The sequence below is a fragment of the Manacus vitellinus genome, unplaced genomic scaffold, assembly GCF_001715985.3.
Source record: "Manacus vitellinus isolate BGI_N305 unplaced genomic scaffold, ASM171598v3 scaffold_4_pilon, whole genome shotgun sequence".
Taxonomy (NCBI): Eukaryota; Metazoa; Chordata; class Aves; order Passeriformes; family Pipridae; genus Manacus; species Manacus vitellinus.
Window position 1 is genome coordinate 32,370,046 of NW_021940604.1, and position 19,391 is coordinate 32,389,436.

Consider the following 19,391-nt stretch of genomic DNA (forward strand, 5'->3'; position numbering starts at 1 on the left):
ATGATCACTCCATGCACATTCATAAAAAAATATTTACCTCATTCATATTCCAAAACATCAAAAGATCCATGTCTTACATAGACTTTCATTTTCTTTAAAATCCAAGTAAGCTCCTTGCCTTGGGACAGAAAAGGTTTGAAAAAAAGACACAGAAAAATATTTCCCTATTTGCTGATAGTTTATTCCCTCTACTTCCTTCTCCAGTACCACTGGCCCTGTTTCCCACCCTTTTAATAGTATCACCTTCTCCATGCCAAGGCTCCAGCCAGGGCTGAGCATGAGCTTCTCCAGCTCAGGGGACCTAAACCTCAGGGCAGCATGTCCCTGCCTGCACAGGTGGGAGCCATAACCAACTCTTTGGCACAGAAACTCATTGCAACAATTAGCCAACTACTTTTCCTCACCTGATCCAACAACTGGTTCTAGTCTTACTTGTACAAGCATTGCTCACTTGCTATCCAACAGCCATAGACTTGACATCCCAGTGTAACCCACAGTCCCCCCATCCTGCTCAGAAGGACCCCCTAAAACATGTGAGGACAAACCCACTACTCTTATTTACACTGAATTAGGGCTTAGACAATAGATTTCTTTATAAACATAGTTAACCACAAGAGAGACTGACTGTGACTTTCAGTCACAAAACAGTCTGTTCTCTGCATCCAGCCAGACTCCTCGATTTGGTTGTTTCCCCATCAGCACCAACTTCTGTTTTGGTCAGTACATTCCTGATGGCAACAAGGGGCTAAAAGAGCGAGCTTTTGCCTGAATGCCTTCCCCCTGCCCACCCCCCCCTTCACAGGTGACAAGTCTGGAAGGCAGAGACAGAGGAAGGAAAAAGGCAAGGCAGAAGACAGAGAGGGACTAAGCAATGGGGCCAGCGGCACCTCTGGGTGTTGGGGCACCCTGCGGGCTGAGGTGCTGCTGGTAGAGCTGCCTTGGCCACTTTGGAGCCCCATCCTGCTCTGCAGCCCCAAGGGCTTCAGGCTCCAGAGAAGCCATCCCTTCAGGCATCCTGCCGCTGCTACAGTGGGAGGTTTCCTACATCACCGAAGATAAAACATCCAAATGGTATGTTTTATATATATATATATATATATATATATATGTATATATATACCTGTTTTCTTTCCTTGGGAGCCTTTCTAGGTGGCATTACCAAACCAGAATGCCCTCTGCAGTCTGTGACATCTTAAATCAGACCCTGCCTTTGGTCCCCCATTTTAAGTTCAAAACACTTTTTTTTTAAAAAAAGGAAAAAACAAGCCCCATACTAGCTTACCTGTGTCAGTACCCACCTAAAAGGGTCAAGGAAGGCACTGACTACATTGGAACAGCACCTACTTTAATTGGATTGGGATGAGACAGTATTAAATATTTCATTCTCAGAAATTCAGACCCTACATTCAGATACAAACCAGAAATTACTTTCTGGATATTTATGACATTGGAATTTTTTTCCTTTTCTCTTTTTTTTAAATAGCATTCTAGTATAGCATTGTTTAGCTAAATAGTTATATACCATTCTCAGTCCAAGAACTGCAAATGATGTGGAATTTATCATCAGGAATGTCAATGCTGAAACTATTCAATTCACAACACAAAAATTCTTCTAAAAGACTAACAGTTGCGAGGTCTGTTGACAGTGACTGCAGTGGCTAAGTAAAGCTGAAAATGAGATTTCAGGCGATCTTTGTGGATTCACTCCAGAGGATCTCTGCCCTCTTCTCCCCTGCAGAAGTTCCCTCTACAATCACCATGGCTGGTATCCAACAGCAGCTCCATCCAGGGGGACCACGTGGCCTTTAGTAGGTAGAACATGGCACTGTGTGCTTGTAACTATTACAACAAACTCTCCTAGAGTTAAAATGCAAGGATTTGTTTTGGTTTTATCAGACAACACCTTTGATTTACTAACTTGGCAGAATTATCAGTTTAGTCACCTGGGAGGGAACAAAAGCGAGAGGAGCCAAGGGGCTCTGTTCAAATGGAAGCACAGGCTGTCTGTGAAGGTAGGCAATTTAGCACCACAAAGCAAACCAAGGGCTATGCTCAAGTTGAACTGCTGTTGCCTTCCTGCTGTTTCATACATAATCCTCACTCTCGCAACAAGTAATTTCATTTTGTTGTAGGAATGTGCCCTGTGGACTGATATTCGGGAAAACTATCAAAGATTCCAGGTGAATAGCTTAAGAGCAATCAAGTGTAGCATTTAATACAAAGCTTTACATGGCAAGACAAGTTCATAGAAAAAAAAAATAAAAATCAAGCCAATCTCACCCAAGTTAAAGACTATTTTATATTACTGAAGGTAGGTCACACCCAATAATGAGAATAATCCAAGAAAAATTTTTGGTACCACACAACCCAGCTGGCTTGTCCCATCTGAGTCAAGATAATCACATGTGAAAACCAACACTGAAGACTTCTGGGTACTGACAGCTCCCACCAATGCATTCACATTTTTGGTTACTCAACAAACTGGATACCTGTCATTTCAGTTAGCAGCATACAGAGGAATTGCTCCAATCCCGGGCACTACAAGCAGCACCGCTTCTGAGGCTCGTTCCAGTGTGGAAAAGGGAGGTTGTGAGAGTGGTGCCAGGTACAGTCAGCAAGAGGCAGAAGAGCGCAAAGGGAGCCCATGCCATCAATAGAGCACAACCACTGAGTTTATCTGTAAGATCACAATCTCACTTCCCTTTCAGGAAGTGTCTTGTTTATTTAGCTTTTAATGGTATGGCATAAGGACTCGTGTATTTTATGGATAGATACCAAACTGGTATTATCAAAATAAACCATCTGTTTTATAAACCCACTATTTACAAAAACGGTTTCTGAAGTTTTTTTGTTTTGTTTTGTTTTTTTAACAAAAATTAAACTATACACCAATCTAAGTTACAGAAACAAAAATAACCTTTATAAGATCACATGTATAAAACAAGAAATGAAATGTGTTTTTATTTAAGGCAATACTGGGCTACTTCACAAATCACCACCTCAAATATATACACTGCTCCACACTACTAATTTTCTATCACATTCACAACGGATTCTTTAATACCAAATATTGTTTTAAATCTCCAATGTAGCAAACTATTTTTATTCACATTTCCATTTTTATTATGGAATCATAAATGCTTTGTATCCAATTAAAAGCAATGAAAAATGTAGCTATAAGAAAACTATTATATTTATGTGTTAACTACATATGAATAACATCCATAGATACTGGATGTCAAAATTTACAAAAATGAGTGTGTCAGTATGTTTAACCTATGAAATGTGATCTTATCCAGCTCCTCTTCTGTAAATAAATGCTTTATGCAAAATAAACTGGATATGACAGACTTAGCTAGCTTTAGTTCAAAAGTTCTTAATTTAAAATGACTGAAGGACAGTTTTAAAAACTTGCTCACTTAGTTACAAATTAAAATTCCGAATATAAATGTGTCATTTAATAGTTTAGACTTACAGACTGCTGGTGGCAGCAAATGATTTACAATAATAAATATATACAAAAAAATTGTATCTACAAATAAAGAGAACTGTTATACATGAGAAGTAACCTGGTGAAAGATACCAATCACAGACAACTCACAAAGATTTAGTTTATGGAAAGGACAATCTGATAGAAAGTTGAGGTCTTGATAAAGTATTTACAGAACTGAAGCAATTACTCTGTTCTTCAAGTCCCATAGGGATAAAAACAAATAAGATATTTACATGACTCATGTCATGTTTTTTGCTAGATTAAATCACTTCAAAATAAAAGAGCTCCACAGTTACTAGCATGCTTGATGGCTTCCTATTCAAAATAAATTCTATTACGGGTCACGGTTAAACACATTAGGTTTTCAGTATTTTGATTCCCCTTCCTCAGTACCCAAAACAATTACTTTTGCAGCTATAACCTCTGGATTATCCTCCCAACGTCCTTCAAGCCTTCTCAAACTGACAACAGGTTTCATTTCCTGAAGTTGCTCCAACAGACGCTCAGTGCAGTCTTTAAGAGTCTTGTCTAAAACTATCTTTACATTATCACCACATGGGAGCTGTGATGGGTTGGCAAACAGTACAAGGGTTTCAGTTTCAGAACATGACCAAGTGACATTATCACTTGCTACAGGGGTCTTCTCACTGGACTTCCGTGAGTTTGAATGGGATCCTTTTTTGGTTCCGCCACTGTGGAAGTCTCTTTCAGTGTTTTTCTTTTGCTTCACAGCAGACTCTTCAAGGAACTTGAGGAATGACACTTCAAAACCCATTGGCTTAAACGAGCTCCAGTCAAAAGCTGCAGGTTGCTCCTCGGCCGTTTGAATGGCAACAGCAGTCTCTTCCTCCCTATGCATGCTACTCACATCAACAGGCAGTGCTTCCTCAGTTTTTTCAGCTCTCTTTCTCTTATTCTGAGATACATTTTTTTCTTTATTTGCTCTTTTCAGGTTGTTTGATCTTTGCTTCTCTGAGGAGCAGGAGCCGGTCTCCTGCAAGTCACTATTTACAGTGGAGGAGATTTTTGCTTGATTTTCAGCAGTTGAGCAATCCTCATTAATTAGTTTAGTAATGAATAGTTCTGTCAGTTCATCCACTTCATCCTTCTCACCTTTTTCAGTTTCCTTTTGTGGTAAGGTAGTTGTGCTTGAATCATTATTGCTCATTATCAAACTCGGTTCAGGCTCTTTCACATCAGCTTTTTTATCAGTCTCCTCTTGCTCACAAGAGGCTTCCTTAACCGGGGGTACAGACTGCTTTTTAGACACAATAAGGAGATTTCTGTGTTGGGAAGTAAATGCTTTGGACAGTTTGTGACATTTATAATGCCTTATTATGTTACTTTCACTTGTAACCACAGAGGAACATCCCTTTATCATACATGGATACTGAGTCATGAACCTGCTTGTACATTCCGATAAGGCATCATGTCTAGTCTTTATTGAATACACATACTTGCCACGTTTCAGTGAATAAGCCTTATTTTCTTGAACTTGTATTTCTTTTGCGTTGTTATTTTCCAAGCTCACATTTTTCTTTCGTTTTGTTTTCACTGACAGCCTGTTACCTTCTTTTCCTGATCTGTTTTTGAGTGCTCTCTGTTTAGACTTCGATGGTTTCTCCTGATTTGCTTTGCTTGAAATGTTTTCCTGGCCCGGTGTCAGTCTCCTGGGTCTTATTAGATGATCTTTATGCCTGTCATTATGTTTGTTAAAAATATGCCTCAAGAGGTTAGACCTAGTAGCATAAATACGGTCACAGCCTTCACAGTCACACTTAAATACGCCATCATCTTCTACTTTGTTTGGCCTTATCTTAACACCGTGATCTGTCTCAAGATGCACAACATAGTTAAGATATGCTGTAAATGAAGACTTACACTGAGACTGGTCACAAAAAAACCTTCCCACCTCTGGGGCTGATTTCATGTTTCCAATCTGCTCTGGGGTCATGTTGTGAAGCTTCATATAATGTTGTATCAAGCTGGTAACTTCCTGAAAGATGCGGGAGCAGTCACTCACCTCACACCTGAACTCTCTGATGGCAGGTTTGGTTTCCACCTCCTCTCGTTCCTCTTTGCCTTGCTCAATCTCCTCCTCCACTTCAGCAGAGAAGGCAGGAAGGTCTGATTTGTGCACAGCTTGGTAGTGAAGGATTAGGTTTTGTTGTATTGTAAAAGCCGCAAAGCAGCCCTGATGGACACACCGGTATGGTCTGTAAGGGCTGTACCTTGTGGGAAACTCTAGAGACTTTGTTACAGTCTTCCTACCATTTTTCTCCTCTTTTTCCTTCCTGTGCTTCCTAACCTTGCGGGCTTTGGGTTGTGCCTCTGTGCTACCAAAAGAGGCTGCATTATGCTGCTCAAGCGGAACAGTAACCATTTGGGGAGGTTTTTCCAGTCTTTCAGGAATATTATTTTCAGGTAGAAGTTTTTCCAAGACTTCTACAGGTTCTACAACTTCCTTTATCTGAGCTTCTTTGACCAACGGAGCTACAGTTTTGTTTTCTGTTACTAGTGTCTGCGCAGTTTTTATTTCAACAGGTTGTGGGGCTGTGTTTACAGTTTCATTTTGAGATCTTCTGCCATAAGGCCTTTTAATTTTTAATTTTACCATCTCCTCTGTTGTAAAATGATGTACAAGCTGACAGTGTGCTCGGAGATTAGAGTTCCTTGTGAACGTTTTTGGACAGGTAGCTACAACACATTTGAATGGGGCATACTTCAACTGATGTTTCTTGATTTCTAGTATCATTTCTGCAGTGTACTGATGAATCTTGCCATAGTGTTTAAATAATGCATCTTTTGTCATAGCACTGTAATTGCAGCCAGGATTCTGACATACAAAAGGTTTATTAACTCTATCACTAAACTGAATGTTACTTGCCTCTGGAGATATCTGAATGAGGGGCTTATTTTCAATTGATACAACTGGGACTGCTGGTGCTAGCGTGTCTGCTGGAGGACACTGGGAAACAGTCTCAGAGATCTGAAGAGGAGAATCATCTTCGAGCTTCAGTTTTTGCAAGCCCTCCAAAATTTCCAACATTTTAGTATCATCCTTTTGAGATGTCTCGGACTGAGCAGAACTACCCTTTGCAGCAGTGACATTCCCAGTGTGCACAGAAAACTGTGCAGGAGTGGGTAGTTTTACACTGGGTGCAGAATTTTCTGAGGAAGCCTGTGCACTATTTACTTGCAAGTTCTGTCCTGAATCAGCGATGGTATCCTGAATTTCAGTTTTCACCTCAAGTATCTGTGAATTCATAGCAGTTTTAATTATTTCCAAGGTTTTTTCAAAGTTCTGCATAACATTGTCTTCTGAAATCTGTTCCTCCGAATTTGCTCGCACACAAGAATTTACAGTCATCATTTGGGAATCCCCATTTTCACTTTTTACTGTTAAAGGGGGCAACACTCTATGAGCCTCGATATTTGTTTTGAAATTCTCTTTGATACTGGCCATGAATAACTGATTGTCAACGTTGAGTTTTTGCGTGAGATTTTCCACCACTGCTTGAGAGCCACAATTTGCAAGCAAGTTGGACTGAAAACCTTCTCCCTGTATTTTCATGTTTCCTTCAGTGCTTTTGGTTAGAAGTCCCAACACTGTTGCATTATTTACTGCTACCTTCTGTGATATACTGGGCACAAACAAAGGCGTAGTTGTTTTTCTCTTCCTCTTTGAAGAACTGGTTCCCTTCTTATTCAAGTTGCTTGATCCTGAATTCTTGGGACTACTTATAACTGAAACTCGTGAACTGTTCCCTGCAAAGTTTTGTGCTGTTGCAACAGTATTAGAAAATGAGCTAGGACACAAGCCTTTTTCAATGGTCTTTAGCATTAAGTCCTCTGTTGCAAAACCAGGCAAACTCTTGCATTCATGAGGCATTTTGGCACTGAGGGTCCTGTTTTGGTCTGTTAGCAGGGTACTGGGGTTACAGACTGTCTGCAGCAGAGGGGACGTGGCTGAGTTGGGCAGAACAGCTGCATTTATCTGAGTCGTACCAGAGACACAACTTGTTGTCACTACGCGTGGAAGTACTTCTGTGTTATCAAAGGTACTCGGGATGCCTGCACTTTCCAAGGCTTGTTTTATAATTTGATTTCCTTCCTCATTCCCACTGGTATTAGTCACACTGGCTCGTGGAAACATAGTCTGCAGTAAGGCTGTGGAACGATTTTCAGCTGCAAGTAACTGGAGGAATGACGGATCTTTAAAACACGTTTCTGGATTGAAGGCAGACTCCTGGGGTTGCTGCAAGTTTAATGAATTTGAAGAAAGAATCATACTGGCAAGCAAAGATTGTCCATTAGCCTGCAGGGCTTCTGGAGAAATTTCTGATCCTTCAAGAGGCTTACAATACGACCTCTTAGATAAGTGGCCACCAAGTGATCTAGGATTAGTGAAAACTCTGAAGCACCTGCTACAGATAAATTTGCCATCTCTAATTATTGCTGGCCACTTTGCCCGCTTGTTATGTTTTGGCTTCCTTTCTTTCCCATTTGGGCCCTGGCCACGATCTTTTTTCACCTTTTCTGAAGCTGGATGTTGAGAACTAGTTTCACTGAAGTTATTTTCATTACTCAATCGTGAGGGAAATATTTGATCAACACTTTCCTCTTTTGGGAAAACAGAACTAGTGTTTCCTTCTAGTTGCAATGAAAAGCTATTTGTGTTATTTTCCAGTTGTGAGAAGACTGAATTTGGAGGATTCTCTGCTGACGAAGGAAACAGAGACATTGGACCATTTTCTGCAGGCAAAGGAAGAAAAGGATCTGAACTGCCATCAATATTCAGAGGCATAACTGTTTTTGCTAAATCATCCAACTGGGAAGGTAAGGTTGCACCAGAAAGGTTTTCCATTTGTGAACATAAAACACTCTCAGGCTCACTTTTAATACGAGTAGACAAACTTGGATTTATGACACTTTCCACTACAGGCAACATAGGATTGGCCAAATTTTCTAGGTGCGTTGGGAAAAGAGAACTTGAGACATGTTGCACTTGACTGGAACAGGTGGGATTCAAATTTGATTTGTTCTGTGCAGTAAAAGCAGCACCACTGAGATTGCCCACTTGCGATGGCGTAAGATACACAATCTTCCCATCGTTGGGCACATTTTGCAGATTGCTGGATTTTCGTGGTTTCTTATTTTTACGCTGCATTTTAAAAGCAGCATATTCGTCAGGGTGTGCTGCCTTCATATGTTTGCCAATGCTCTGTGACGAGTTGTACGTTCGAGTACAACCTTCAACCTGACAATTAAATTTCTGAACTGGGGTTGCTGGTAACACAGCTGGAACTAGAGAGTTATTTACGTTAGGCTGTGATGGAATAAATGTAATACTTTCTAAAGTTTTTAAAGGCAGGTTATATAGATTAGCTGCAGCTTTAATACTGTCTTCAATTTCAAGTTTGGAAATGGGTAGACTGTTTCGATATCCTGTCTGATTCTGCATGCTGAATGGATTTACAATGCTTACTTGTCTTTCTAAGCTTTTTGATTCAAGGGTTTCTGGTTTTAGTGTGTCTGAGGTCACAGAAACAGTCTGAATATTCTGAGTCTGACTGAGACAGTCTTCCTCCTTTCTCTCCTGGAAAACTGGAAGACAAGAGTCAACTGATGGGCACAACTGCTGCACTCCAGGTTTAGCAGTATCTACTTTACTGGCAATAGCACCCAATTTACCTCTTTTTGCAAAAGTATCTCGGATCTTCTGGTTAACAACAGATAGCTTCATGCTGCCTGCTGGAACTGTCACTTCTGTTTTCACTGAGCCTATAGGAGACTGCTCTAAACCAGCACTAGGCAAGGCATCGCCTTGCTGCAGTATACTCGTCGGCGCATTTACACTTTCGTTCCCTACTGGCTCTGCTTTGATTTGGTTCCAAACAACATTTTCTTCTTCAGTGGAACTACTTTGGTTGTCAGATGGAGGAGATGTCATTTCCTGTTTAACAGTAACTCCACTGGTGTTTTCATTAGCTTTAGAAGATGGACTAAGATTGGACTGATTATTTTGGTTTTCAGGCTGCTGCTCTGTTTCAGGCTGCTTGCTGTGATCCTCAACATGCTTTTCCAATTCATTCTGTGAACGGTATACCTTTCCACAGCCTGTGACTTTGCAGGTATAGGTATTATAGTGTTGTGCTTCATGATCATAGAGTAAATAGGCTTCAGAAAACACTCTGCCACATTTAGGAAACATACACTTAGCTCTGAAGACTTGATGCTCTCTTCTGTGTGTCAGTAGCTCAGCATAACTGTTAAAACCAGCCTTACATTTCATCTGTATGCAGATATAAGGCTTGCTGCCACAGTGCATTTGTAAATGATCGTTCAGGTGAGTAACACTTACAAAATGTCGTCTACAGTACTGGCAAATCACTTTTTTGCTTTGCATTTCAAGAAAACGTTTAGCTTCTTCATTATCTTTATGCCCCTTTGCGTGTGCTATTAGATTTTTAAAATATTTAAAACCTTTTTTACAAAATGTTACAGGGCACGTGAACTCATTAACAGGGAGTGGCTTTTGAACTGGCACTATATCTGGTACATAAGGTTTATCTTTGTCATCATTTTCATCATCTGAGCCATCATTATCATTAAACACAATAAAGTCTGTTGAATAGAGACTGTTCTTCTTAATGGGTCGCTGCTCCTGTTTGGATACAGAATTAGTTTTCTGATTCTCATTGGCAGTTGCAATTTTAGGAGGTCTTCCCAGTCTTCTCAGTGGTTTCATAGCAGCTAATCTCTCTTTGCTGGATTTTTTAACATGCAAAGTTACATGGGGAACAAAGTTTTCTTTAGAATTAAAATTTTGGGCACAAATAGGGCAACTGTAAATTCCATCTTTATAATGTTTTTGTGCATGTCTAACTATTCTATGACCTAGGAATTCTTTGTCACATAACACACAATACTGCATATAAGCTTGCCAGTTCCTAAATCTAGCTGATATGAACCCCCTCTCTCTGAGCTTTTTGATTTCTCTCTTTTTCTGCTTTTCATCTCCGATACCCTTAAGAAGGCTTGTAGCTTCATCAAGGCCAGCAAGCCCATTCATAGAAGTTTCTTTAGTCTCTTCTTGGCAATCCTCAACCTTCTCATAAACTTCACTATCATTTAGTTCATCTATTGAGGACACGATGGACGCCTCCTCTCCCATAAGTGCCAGACACTGACGCTTTAGAGTTTTCCAGTCCCAGAACTCTGGATCAAAAGGCCACTGAGTTTTCAGCACAAGCAAGAGCTCACAGCGCAAAGAATTTGGTATTGGAAGATTCTCTTCATCATACTTCTGGTCAGGCTGATTATACAGCATTTCAACAGCATAATATGCATCCACAGTGGGTTCGAGAAGAAATTCACTCAGTTGACAAGCACGTTTAACTTCCAAATCATCTGGAAGTAAGCAGGAGATGGTCTTGCAAATAGATATCTTGACATCTGCATTTTCACTGGATTCCAAGCGCAATGCTTTCACACATAGTTCAATGCAGGTTGCAAGTCCAGCACCATCAATCTGTAAAAGCAAGACTAATTTTACTAAGTCAGCTTATCATAACCCTTTCTATACTTGTAAGTGAAAGATGTCATTATTCAATCCTAAGTGTCAGAAAAAATGCATCTAGAGTTCACAGTAATACTTCACTTTAAGAAACATAATGGTTTGTCTTTTGATGCTATTCCTTAGGTTGCATAATATGTCTTCATGCTATGACAAAAATGCGGAAGTTTACATACAACTAAAAGACAAATTAATTCTATGTTCTGTCTAGTTTGAGGACTTTAGGACTGTATGTTAGAGGTGTTCATTTTATATTAGAGCAACACTGAGCCTTTTCATTAAACAAAGCCTGTCAGTTGAGTCACAGTTACTGCAGAAGAGCTTCTGTGAAGCATTAAAACTGTGCAGAATTCAAATGGTAAACAGTGCTACAAGTTAAAGAAAAACACAATCTTCAGAAAGATCTATAATTTGGAAATCACTTAAGGTAAAAAGGTTTATTTTTATTTTTAAAGATTATGACATTTCAAAGTCAACTGACCTCAACTGAACACATGGCTTCAGTCCAATTGAAAGCATTAAATATAGTTAAGTATAGTTAAATGTTCCATCATTTGAATGTTCCAAAGGTCATGTGGTCTTTTCTCATTCATACCTTCAGGCAACATCATTTACATTTACATTGACTTTACAAACTTTTTATGCTGCCAGGGCTGCACAGAGAGGCTGTGGTATACATGAGAATAAAGTCGAGCGAATTTATGAATGCACCAGTTTACTACCTAAGTGGTCTCCAATTTCTGCCATCAGTGAAATGATCCACTACTCACTGGAAAAAAATGAATATGGCATGGAACAGACAGAGCTCTTAATATCATAAGACTCCGTGGAAGTTATTCCCCCCCCCCCAATTCCAATTTATTTCAGATCTTTGGAAAAAAACAATCCTTAAGATTAGATGATCATGATTAGCAATACCAGAACACTGCAAAAGGAAAACTGGAATTTTTATTCTTAGAATTAATATCCTGACTTACAGAAATCTCCCAACTAAAAAGCTTCGTAAGAGCTCAGTTTAACTATCAATATTAAATATTGCAACTACTAAGGAAATTAAGAAAATTAGAAGGTGAGGTTAGCCAAGATATATGAACAGTTTTAATATAACATTGGATCTAAGTCCACAAAAGGCAAGTATTTAATTTATTAAAATAAGCAATTAAAAAGGGTTTATTTTTTGTAATTTCTTTTTTTCTTTTTAAGCTTTCTGTAATTTTACTTTTCTTATATATTAATATACACCCATCGTTTCCTTGCCTCATAAGCTTTTCCTCTCCATTTTCTGTAATTTCTGAAATACAGAAAATAATGAGGAGGAATGTTAGGGCCTGCTTACAGAAAATACCTCATGTAGAGGACATGGGCAATAGTAGAGGCTAATAGCCTCACCTTCAGTGTTTCCTTCATCTCAGTTGCTGGTAGTCAGCTTTTCTGTCTACTGGCCCTGCCCCCACACCCATTTTTTTCCAAAGAAACAAGGAAGCTTTAATGATTCAAAATGAATCAACTTTTAATGTAGAAAGAAGTTGCTATAGCCTTTCCTAAAACCAGTTAGGATTGCCCCAAGGTTGATGCTGTACAGCAAGACAGGCTATCCAAGAAGCTTTCATAAATTTTCCTGATTACAGTTCTATTAAAAGTGCCAAAGATATTCTTTTACGAGTATCCTTACCTCTGAATTAATTACTTTAATCAGGAAGAAAATGTGATAAACAGTCTTAGTTAACACAGATAGTTGACGACATCTCTCTAGATACACTTGAATAGAAGGCTCTACCCTTTGCTGCAGTTTACTCCAGAAAAGAGTCAGTTCCCTAGAACAAGAGAACAATATTTCAGGGCCAGCAATGTAACCACTGATCTGATCACAAGAAATGCAAGACTGAGAACAGTTTCCATTTTGTCTTTGGAAAAGGAAAAAATCTGAATTTATTCAAACATTATCTTAGCAAGAAAAGCTTTTATTAAAATACCCATGCTATTAGTATCTAAATTTAAAAATTATGACAATGACTCAGTTCCAGAAGGTCAGTTCAGAATAAAACCAGTATTACCATACTTTATGCTACATAATTTACAGACTCATGATGTGGTCTTAAAAAAAAAAAGAAAGGTCTCGCACAGTAGTTTGACTGGAACTGTACGCTCCTGAACTTTTACTAATTACTAACTGCTATAGAAGATTGCCTTTTCTCTGTGGTAGATGCATTTTTTTTCCTCAAGTTGCTCTGCTTTAAGAGCTGAATCTGACTGTGATTTAGTGAGAAATTAGCCCCCCAACACCAAACAGTAATTATCATCTACTTTATCTCACTACTTCATTCCTCCTAAGGTGCAAATAGCCAAGAGTTCCTAGCACCTTGTGGAATGGTGTAACCCCCTAACTTTTACCAGAATCTCTTGAAGCAAAATCCTGCATTAGCAGTTTTCTCCTGCTGCTGCACATAAAAAGATGCACAAACAAAGCATCTTTTTATGTAATCCTTCAGGAATTGTACAGGTTTGCAAGTTAGCAGATGGAAATTCAGACTCTAACAGCTCAAATATCTGCCAACAAAGACCAGTTATTTGCTCCCACATTAAAGAAAGGAAGCCCTAAACAACAAGTATCTTCATCTAATTTATTACTGTAGTTATAGTAGTAAAGAGCTCCTCCTTTAATAAAAGTGCATTAGAAAAAGAAACATTGTGTTATTACAGAAGGACAAATGGGAACAGTACTTACCCATTAAATGTTGACATAATGTTGACTAGTTGTCTGTAGATATTCAATTTCTTATTTCTACAGAAAAATTATTAACCAGCTATTGGTATTTGCCTCATCACATGTTTGGCCTTCAAATTCTCATAATGGACGCTAATCTTGCAAAATCCTTTTTTTTTTTTAAGCTCTCCAAGAGCCTTATCTCCCTCCTGTTTAGCTCACAGATTTTATCAGCTGAAGAAAATTCACTTATGGCTTATGTATCAGCTCTAACTTTTCCAGACCAAATTTTTGTTCCACTAGACAAAAACAAGATTCAAACTCACCAGGCACAGTACATCTCCCCTTGCTGCAGCTGGCGAGATAGAAATGCTGCACACAAAATTAGAGCACTTTTTTCATCTCCATCAGATTCTAGGTTACAGATCATTTCCAGAGCATCTTTGCAATCCACTTCTGTAATCTAGAAGGGAGGAAAGGATAGAACAAGAAAAGAACAAGACTAAGAAAGTGTTTTCAATTTCAGTCATCTGAGCCTTTGCAAAGATAGTAATTTAGAACTTGGTGAATATTTAGATGAGCTTAAAAAACAAATCACTACATTCCTAGACAGATTGTCAAAACTGACTATGTCACCAGAAAAACCGTTTTATAAAAGTGAATATAAACTAGTTTCTCAGACATATGACTTATTTGTATCTACTGTCCCAGTAACCTAAGAATTTTGAAGTACAACATTAATTACTAATATATATTACATTAATCTTATAACTGTGATACACAGATTTATAGCTTTAAATTGCAGCCTAACACAGAAATAAAACTACCTGAAATTCTAACTCAGTTTACTTGTCCCTGATGTTACTACTGCTTAATACTACAGCTGGGTGATCTGAAGTTTAACACAAATGCTCCAGTATTTAAAAAAAAAATCAAAGATACAAAGGAAAAGGAAAGCTGTACATTAAGAAGCAGGTCAACTGAATGCTCTTCTAGAAGAACACTACAGTCTCTAGAATATAATTTGTTTGTTAAAGTTCTTAGTTTCATGGCAAATCAAAGGAAAAACCACATTTGCCCAGTAGTACTAGACAGCTGTATCAGTACTGAACCAGCGCACTTGTTATAACAACTACTGTCTAATTTGATTCTCAGCAGACTGGCCTGATTACATCAATTAGTGCATCTGGCAGGACATGCTAGTATTTATTCTTTGACACCAGCAGCTAAAGAATAGTTTGACCATGGCAGCAGCACTGTTGGAATTCTCTCTTCAGAAATCACAAGACCCTCCAAAGCAAGAACCAGAAGTGTCCACACCAACACCCATGTGGTTTGGATAAGTACTTCGGATAAGGTGGCAGCACAGCTGCATTGGGCACCGTGGCATCCAGCTACTGCTCCAACAATCAAACTACAACGTTGAACAGTACAACTACTCATTTTTACCTCTAAATTGACACTTTAGGAATATACTCATAACCTTTCACTGAACGTCATTTGAGGTTTAATAACCTCAAAGTCATCTTCTAAAGAAAACTGCCTTTCTTAAGATGGAACAGTATAACTGTTATAGCAATTTAGACTGAAGGTCTGCTTTGCTCAGTGCCCCATTTCAGACAGGGACTATCAATTAAAAGCTTAGAGAAGAATATGGCAAACTGAACTTACAATAACACAATTTTTTTCATGAAAAGCTTTACCAACCTCTCAGACTTCCTAAGGGACCCAGTTTTCAACAAAGGTCTGTGTAGGTCCAGCCATGAAGTCTGTCAGTCTAGCATTTCACATACTGCAGATCTGAATTCTTCACATTATTGAAGCAAACTACTAGACTAATTCAAGCTGAAAATGACCTCAAATGCTACTTTTCTGTCTAACAGATATAAAAATTTTCACACCACTAATATAGTTTTTTACAGTTTATTTTTTTTTACAATTTTCTTGCTGTTCTCACACTACAAAATTACTGTCCTTCTCAGTTCATAAGTCCACCTTGACATGTTAAAGCATATCTGCCTTCTCTTGGTAATACGTGATCTTTCCAGAATGATTAGTAATACTGGAAACATTGCTGCAAGCTGAAGCTGCAAATCTAAGCAATCCAAGCAACCCAAAGATTGGAAATATCTGAATTAGGTTCTCTGTGATAACTCAATTTGAACTTAGCAGTACATTATGGCATCCAAAGAAAAAAGGCTCCCCCCCCTTCCTTTTGGGGATTCACAGCTCATTCACTGAACGAGTCCATTCTGCTCTGGGAGCACGGTGGGGCTGAGTAATAAAGGGGAGCATATTTGCAGGCTCATAAATTCCAAGTTCCATTGAATGTCTTCAAGAAACAAGGATAAGACTGCACAGCCCTTTCACAGCCCCTCCTGAGCCTGTTCAGGCAGGGTTTGCAGCAGTTAGAGCTGGGAGAGCAAGACAAATCCAATCCTACTGAGCTGAAGAACAAGGTCAGTGAGAAGCTGTCATCTTGGAATTTAGTCTAAACTAGGGTAGGAAACTTTTTCAGCTCAAATCAGTGCATAGCTTTCATCTCTTTATGATCAACTGCAATATGCTTAATACTTTTTATTAACATAAAAAGACAGCAATAACAAAAAGACAGTAGAGATACAGACAGACAAGAAAAGCGACAATTGCAGTTAATTATCCTTTAAGAAGGAAAAAAGCTCAGCTAAAACTTTGGGATGGGATAAGAAATGAAGATGCCACCTGAAAGAATGCAAAAGAGCAAAACTGTCATCTCCTGTTTGACTTCTGAATTTAAATTAGAAGGATTTTATATTACAAACCAGATGAAGTATCTGATTTCACCTTCTATCGCACCCAGGAATTTGGGTCAAAAGAGGTTACATTTATTCTCTGAACTGCAAGTAGCATCTAAAGGGCCCCATTCTATGTATTAGGTACACAAAAAGCTATAGCTAAAATAGTAAGAATCGGAAAACCATTATCTTCATCTTACTAATGCAATCTGAGGCAGAGTTTTAAAATACTTCAAGTAAAATTAAAAAAGTTGTGGCAGAGAAATGCCTACAAGCAGAAAATGCCTACTAGCAACTTAATATTAACACTCCCACAAGTGTTTTGAGTCATGACTACTCAGCTTAGAATTGACTTAAATGAAGAAACAAAATACCAAAAATATCTTTAGATCATATTTTAAGAGAAAAACCTCTTCTACAGAAAACGAGCCTATGACTAGTGATTTTATTATCATTAAAGAAATGAGCCTAAAAAAAAAAATCCTTCAGTTTTTTACTTACTTCTTCCATTAGCTTTTCATTTGGTGATCCTGAACAAAGACAGACCAGGTAGGTTTGTTTGAAATTGCCTTTTGCACTGATTTCTGGATGGTCAGAGCAGAGTTTTGCCAGGGCAGTAGCTTGCGTTAATTGCTTTGTTTTCATTAGGTGCTTAATACGCATATCCAGCAGGACAGGGCCTTCAGACACTAAAAATTCATTCACTTAAAAAAAAAAAAAAAAGCCAAAACATTATATGCATGTTGCAGAATTAACAGACGACATTTACTCATTTACGGTTGACCCCTGAAATTTATACAAATCAAAACAGTCACAAAAGGTATGAAGCAAAGATGAGGAAAAGCTTCTGTGTGAACTGTACTTCTTTATCGTAAGAATTCCCTGTCACAGGCCTTGTATCTACTTGCAGGTTTTAATTAATTCTAATTTCTTGGCAAAACAGATACACAAAACAAATTTAGAAAGCACATAAATATTAAAATATTTAGATACCCTTTAATTATAGCTCTACAGAAAGGCAACACAAAGCCACTGCTCTCACATCCTTTGTACATTTGTGCTACACCTTTGCTAACAGTTGCCTTTTAAAGATCTTGCTATTAAAGGATATATCTGAACTGCTTTTTATTGGTGTTATGTTTTGTATACACATCCATAGAATGCAGTCAAACTTATTTAGAAGTTTTTCAATACAAATAAGTTTCCTACAAAAAGAGGTTTATCTTGTATACATTTGACTGTGCATAGTTTAAAACTTATAAGATATGGGTATTATCTGTATTTTTCAGATATGCTCCTACCAGAGTTAAACTCTGTAGTCTATGCTAACAACTCAACTCTAGGTGCTCTAGGGGAAGGCATAAGAATCCTACAAAAAAGGGGAGCACAGGTTAACAGTCCTATTCTTAAATATACATCTTGAGTCTAATCCAGATCTTCAAGACCAAAACTGTTTCAGCTTTGAAGCATGAGGTGTAGTACTACCTTCAAAATATTTAAAGTTAGTTATTAAAACTAGACACCTAGGTAATCACTTTTGCTTAATTCTTTTGACATCAAGCCCTCCCTGAGGCAACTGTTTCCTCAACGTGGATATACACTGAATAAAAAAATATTTTGGTTTTCAATTATCCATATTTCAATTTCATGACATATTCTCAAATCTTTTAAAATCAGAGAATTCAGAATTTTCTACTGTTTTTTGTTTCCACTCTTTCGTGACAAACAGCAGATTCATTATACACTTTCAATAATAGGGTAAAATGTTGATCTTTTCTAAATGAGCTTTTTTCCAGCCTTTGAGTATTTTCATCCCCCCTTCCTGAAACCTTTCAGAGGCATTTCCACTGCTCACTTTCTGACACATCTTGGTAGAAACCTTCATGATATTAATCTTAATTTACTCGCCCTTAATTTCACTTGAATCATGTTACCCGTTTACTTAATTAATGTTTTCTTGACTTTTAAAGTCCTGTTTGGTCTTAATGAAATAAGTATTTTCAGCATGTGAAAAATTGTGTCTCTAGTATTTGGAGTCTTAGTATATCAAACATGAAGTTTACTAAAGGAAAAATAATTATCTCATTTTATTCTTTGCTTCCTCCCATCCTAGTTAGTTTTTGATTCATGACTGTCATTTTATCTCATGATTTCTCCTTTTTCTAGCTACTTATACAGAATATTGCTAAAAGTCCATCTTGAAATTGAAATTAGGTCAACTGTGTTCTTTATCACTTTAGTACACAAAATTTTAGGGTAGAATATATAGCCTTTTGCAGAAATCAGGCTTGTTAGACCTCATCAGTATCTTTCATGCATTTTCAGATTTATAGTTGAATTATCATTCCAACCAATTTCTCGATTATTTATTCAGGATTCTTGTGCCCTGTGACAAATGATCAGTGATAACTAACTCATGCGTAAAAATACCCAAATTAAATATTAATTCCTTCTTCCTCTCCCCATGTTGATGAAGCTACAACCAGATTTTTATTCACACAGGAACAAAGGAAAACCAGAGTGCACTAAAAGACAATTGGCAGACAGTAGCCATTTTTTGTATTTATTAGAGGACATTTGCCTTTTAAGCAGCAGATGAACGTTCCTTTAATGTCATTACCAATGCCTTACAAAAAACGTTCATACTCTTGTCAACCCACAAATGACCCAGTGATTAACTACATTCAATAGTTTCAGCCTTGCTCTTCCTCTACCAGGTTCCAATAATCCGTTCACTCATAACATTTAGTCCCAGATAGTCTGCCTGGAATAACATTGGAACATTCTACCTTATGTCTGTAACAAGATACAGGAAGACCTTAGACTTTAAGCTATATCGGT

The 19,391-nt window shown here is 38.0% G+C and overlaps 1 protein-coding gene across 3 annotated transcripts in view; it reads right to left on the reverse strand.

The window, feature by feature from the left end:
• Window positions 1–1,324: 1,324 nt before the first annotated feature.
• Window positions 1,325–19,391, reverse strand: part of ZNF292 (zinc finger protein 292) — a 28,530-nt gene continuing 10,463 nt past the window's right edge. For 2 of the 3 annotated variants that reach the window (XM_025895737.2, XM_018077968.2), the window contains 4 exons: window positions 17,052–17,254; window positions 14,103–14,239; window positions 12,745–12,886; window positions 1,325–11,027 (listed from right to left, as the gene is read on the reverse strand). In XM_025895737.2, the coding sequence (XP_025751522.2) occupies window positions 3,858–11,027; window positions 12,745–12,886; window positions 14,103–14,239; window positions 17,052–17,254 (7,652 nt within the window). In that variant the 3' untranslated portion in view covers window positions 1,325–3,857. Of the gene's footprint in view, window positions 11,028–12,744; window positions 12,887–14,102; window positions 14,240–17,051; window positions 17,255–17,826; window positions 17,920–19,391 lie in introns of all 3 variants that reach the window. The other variant, XM_018077969.2, reaches the window with a different exon arrangement.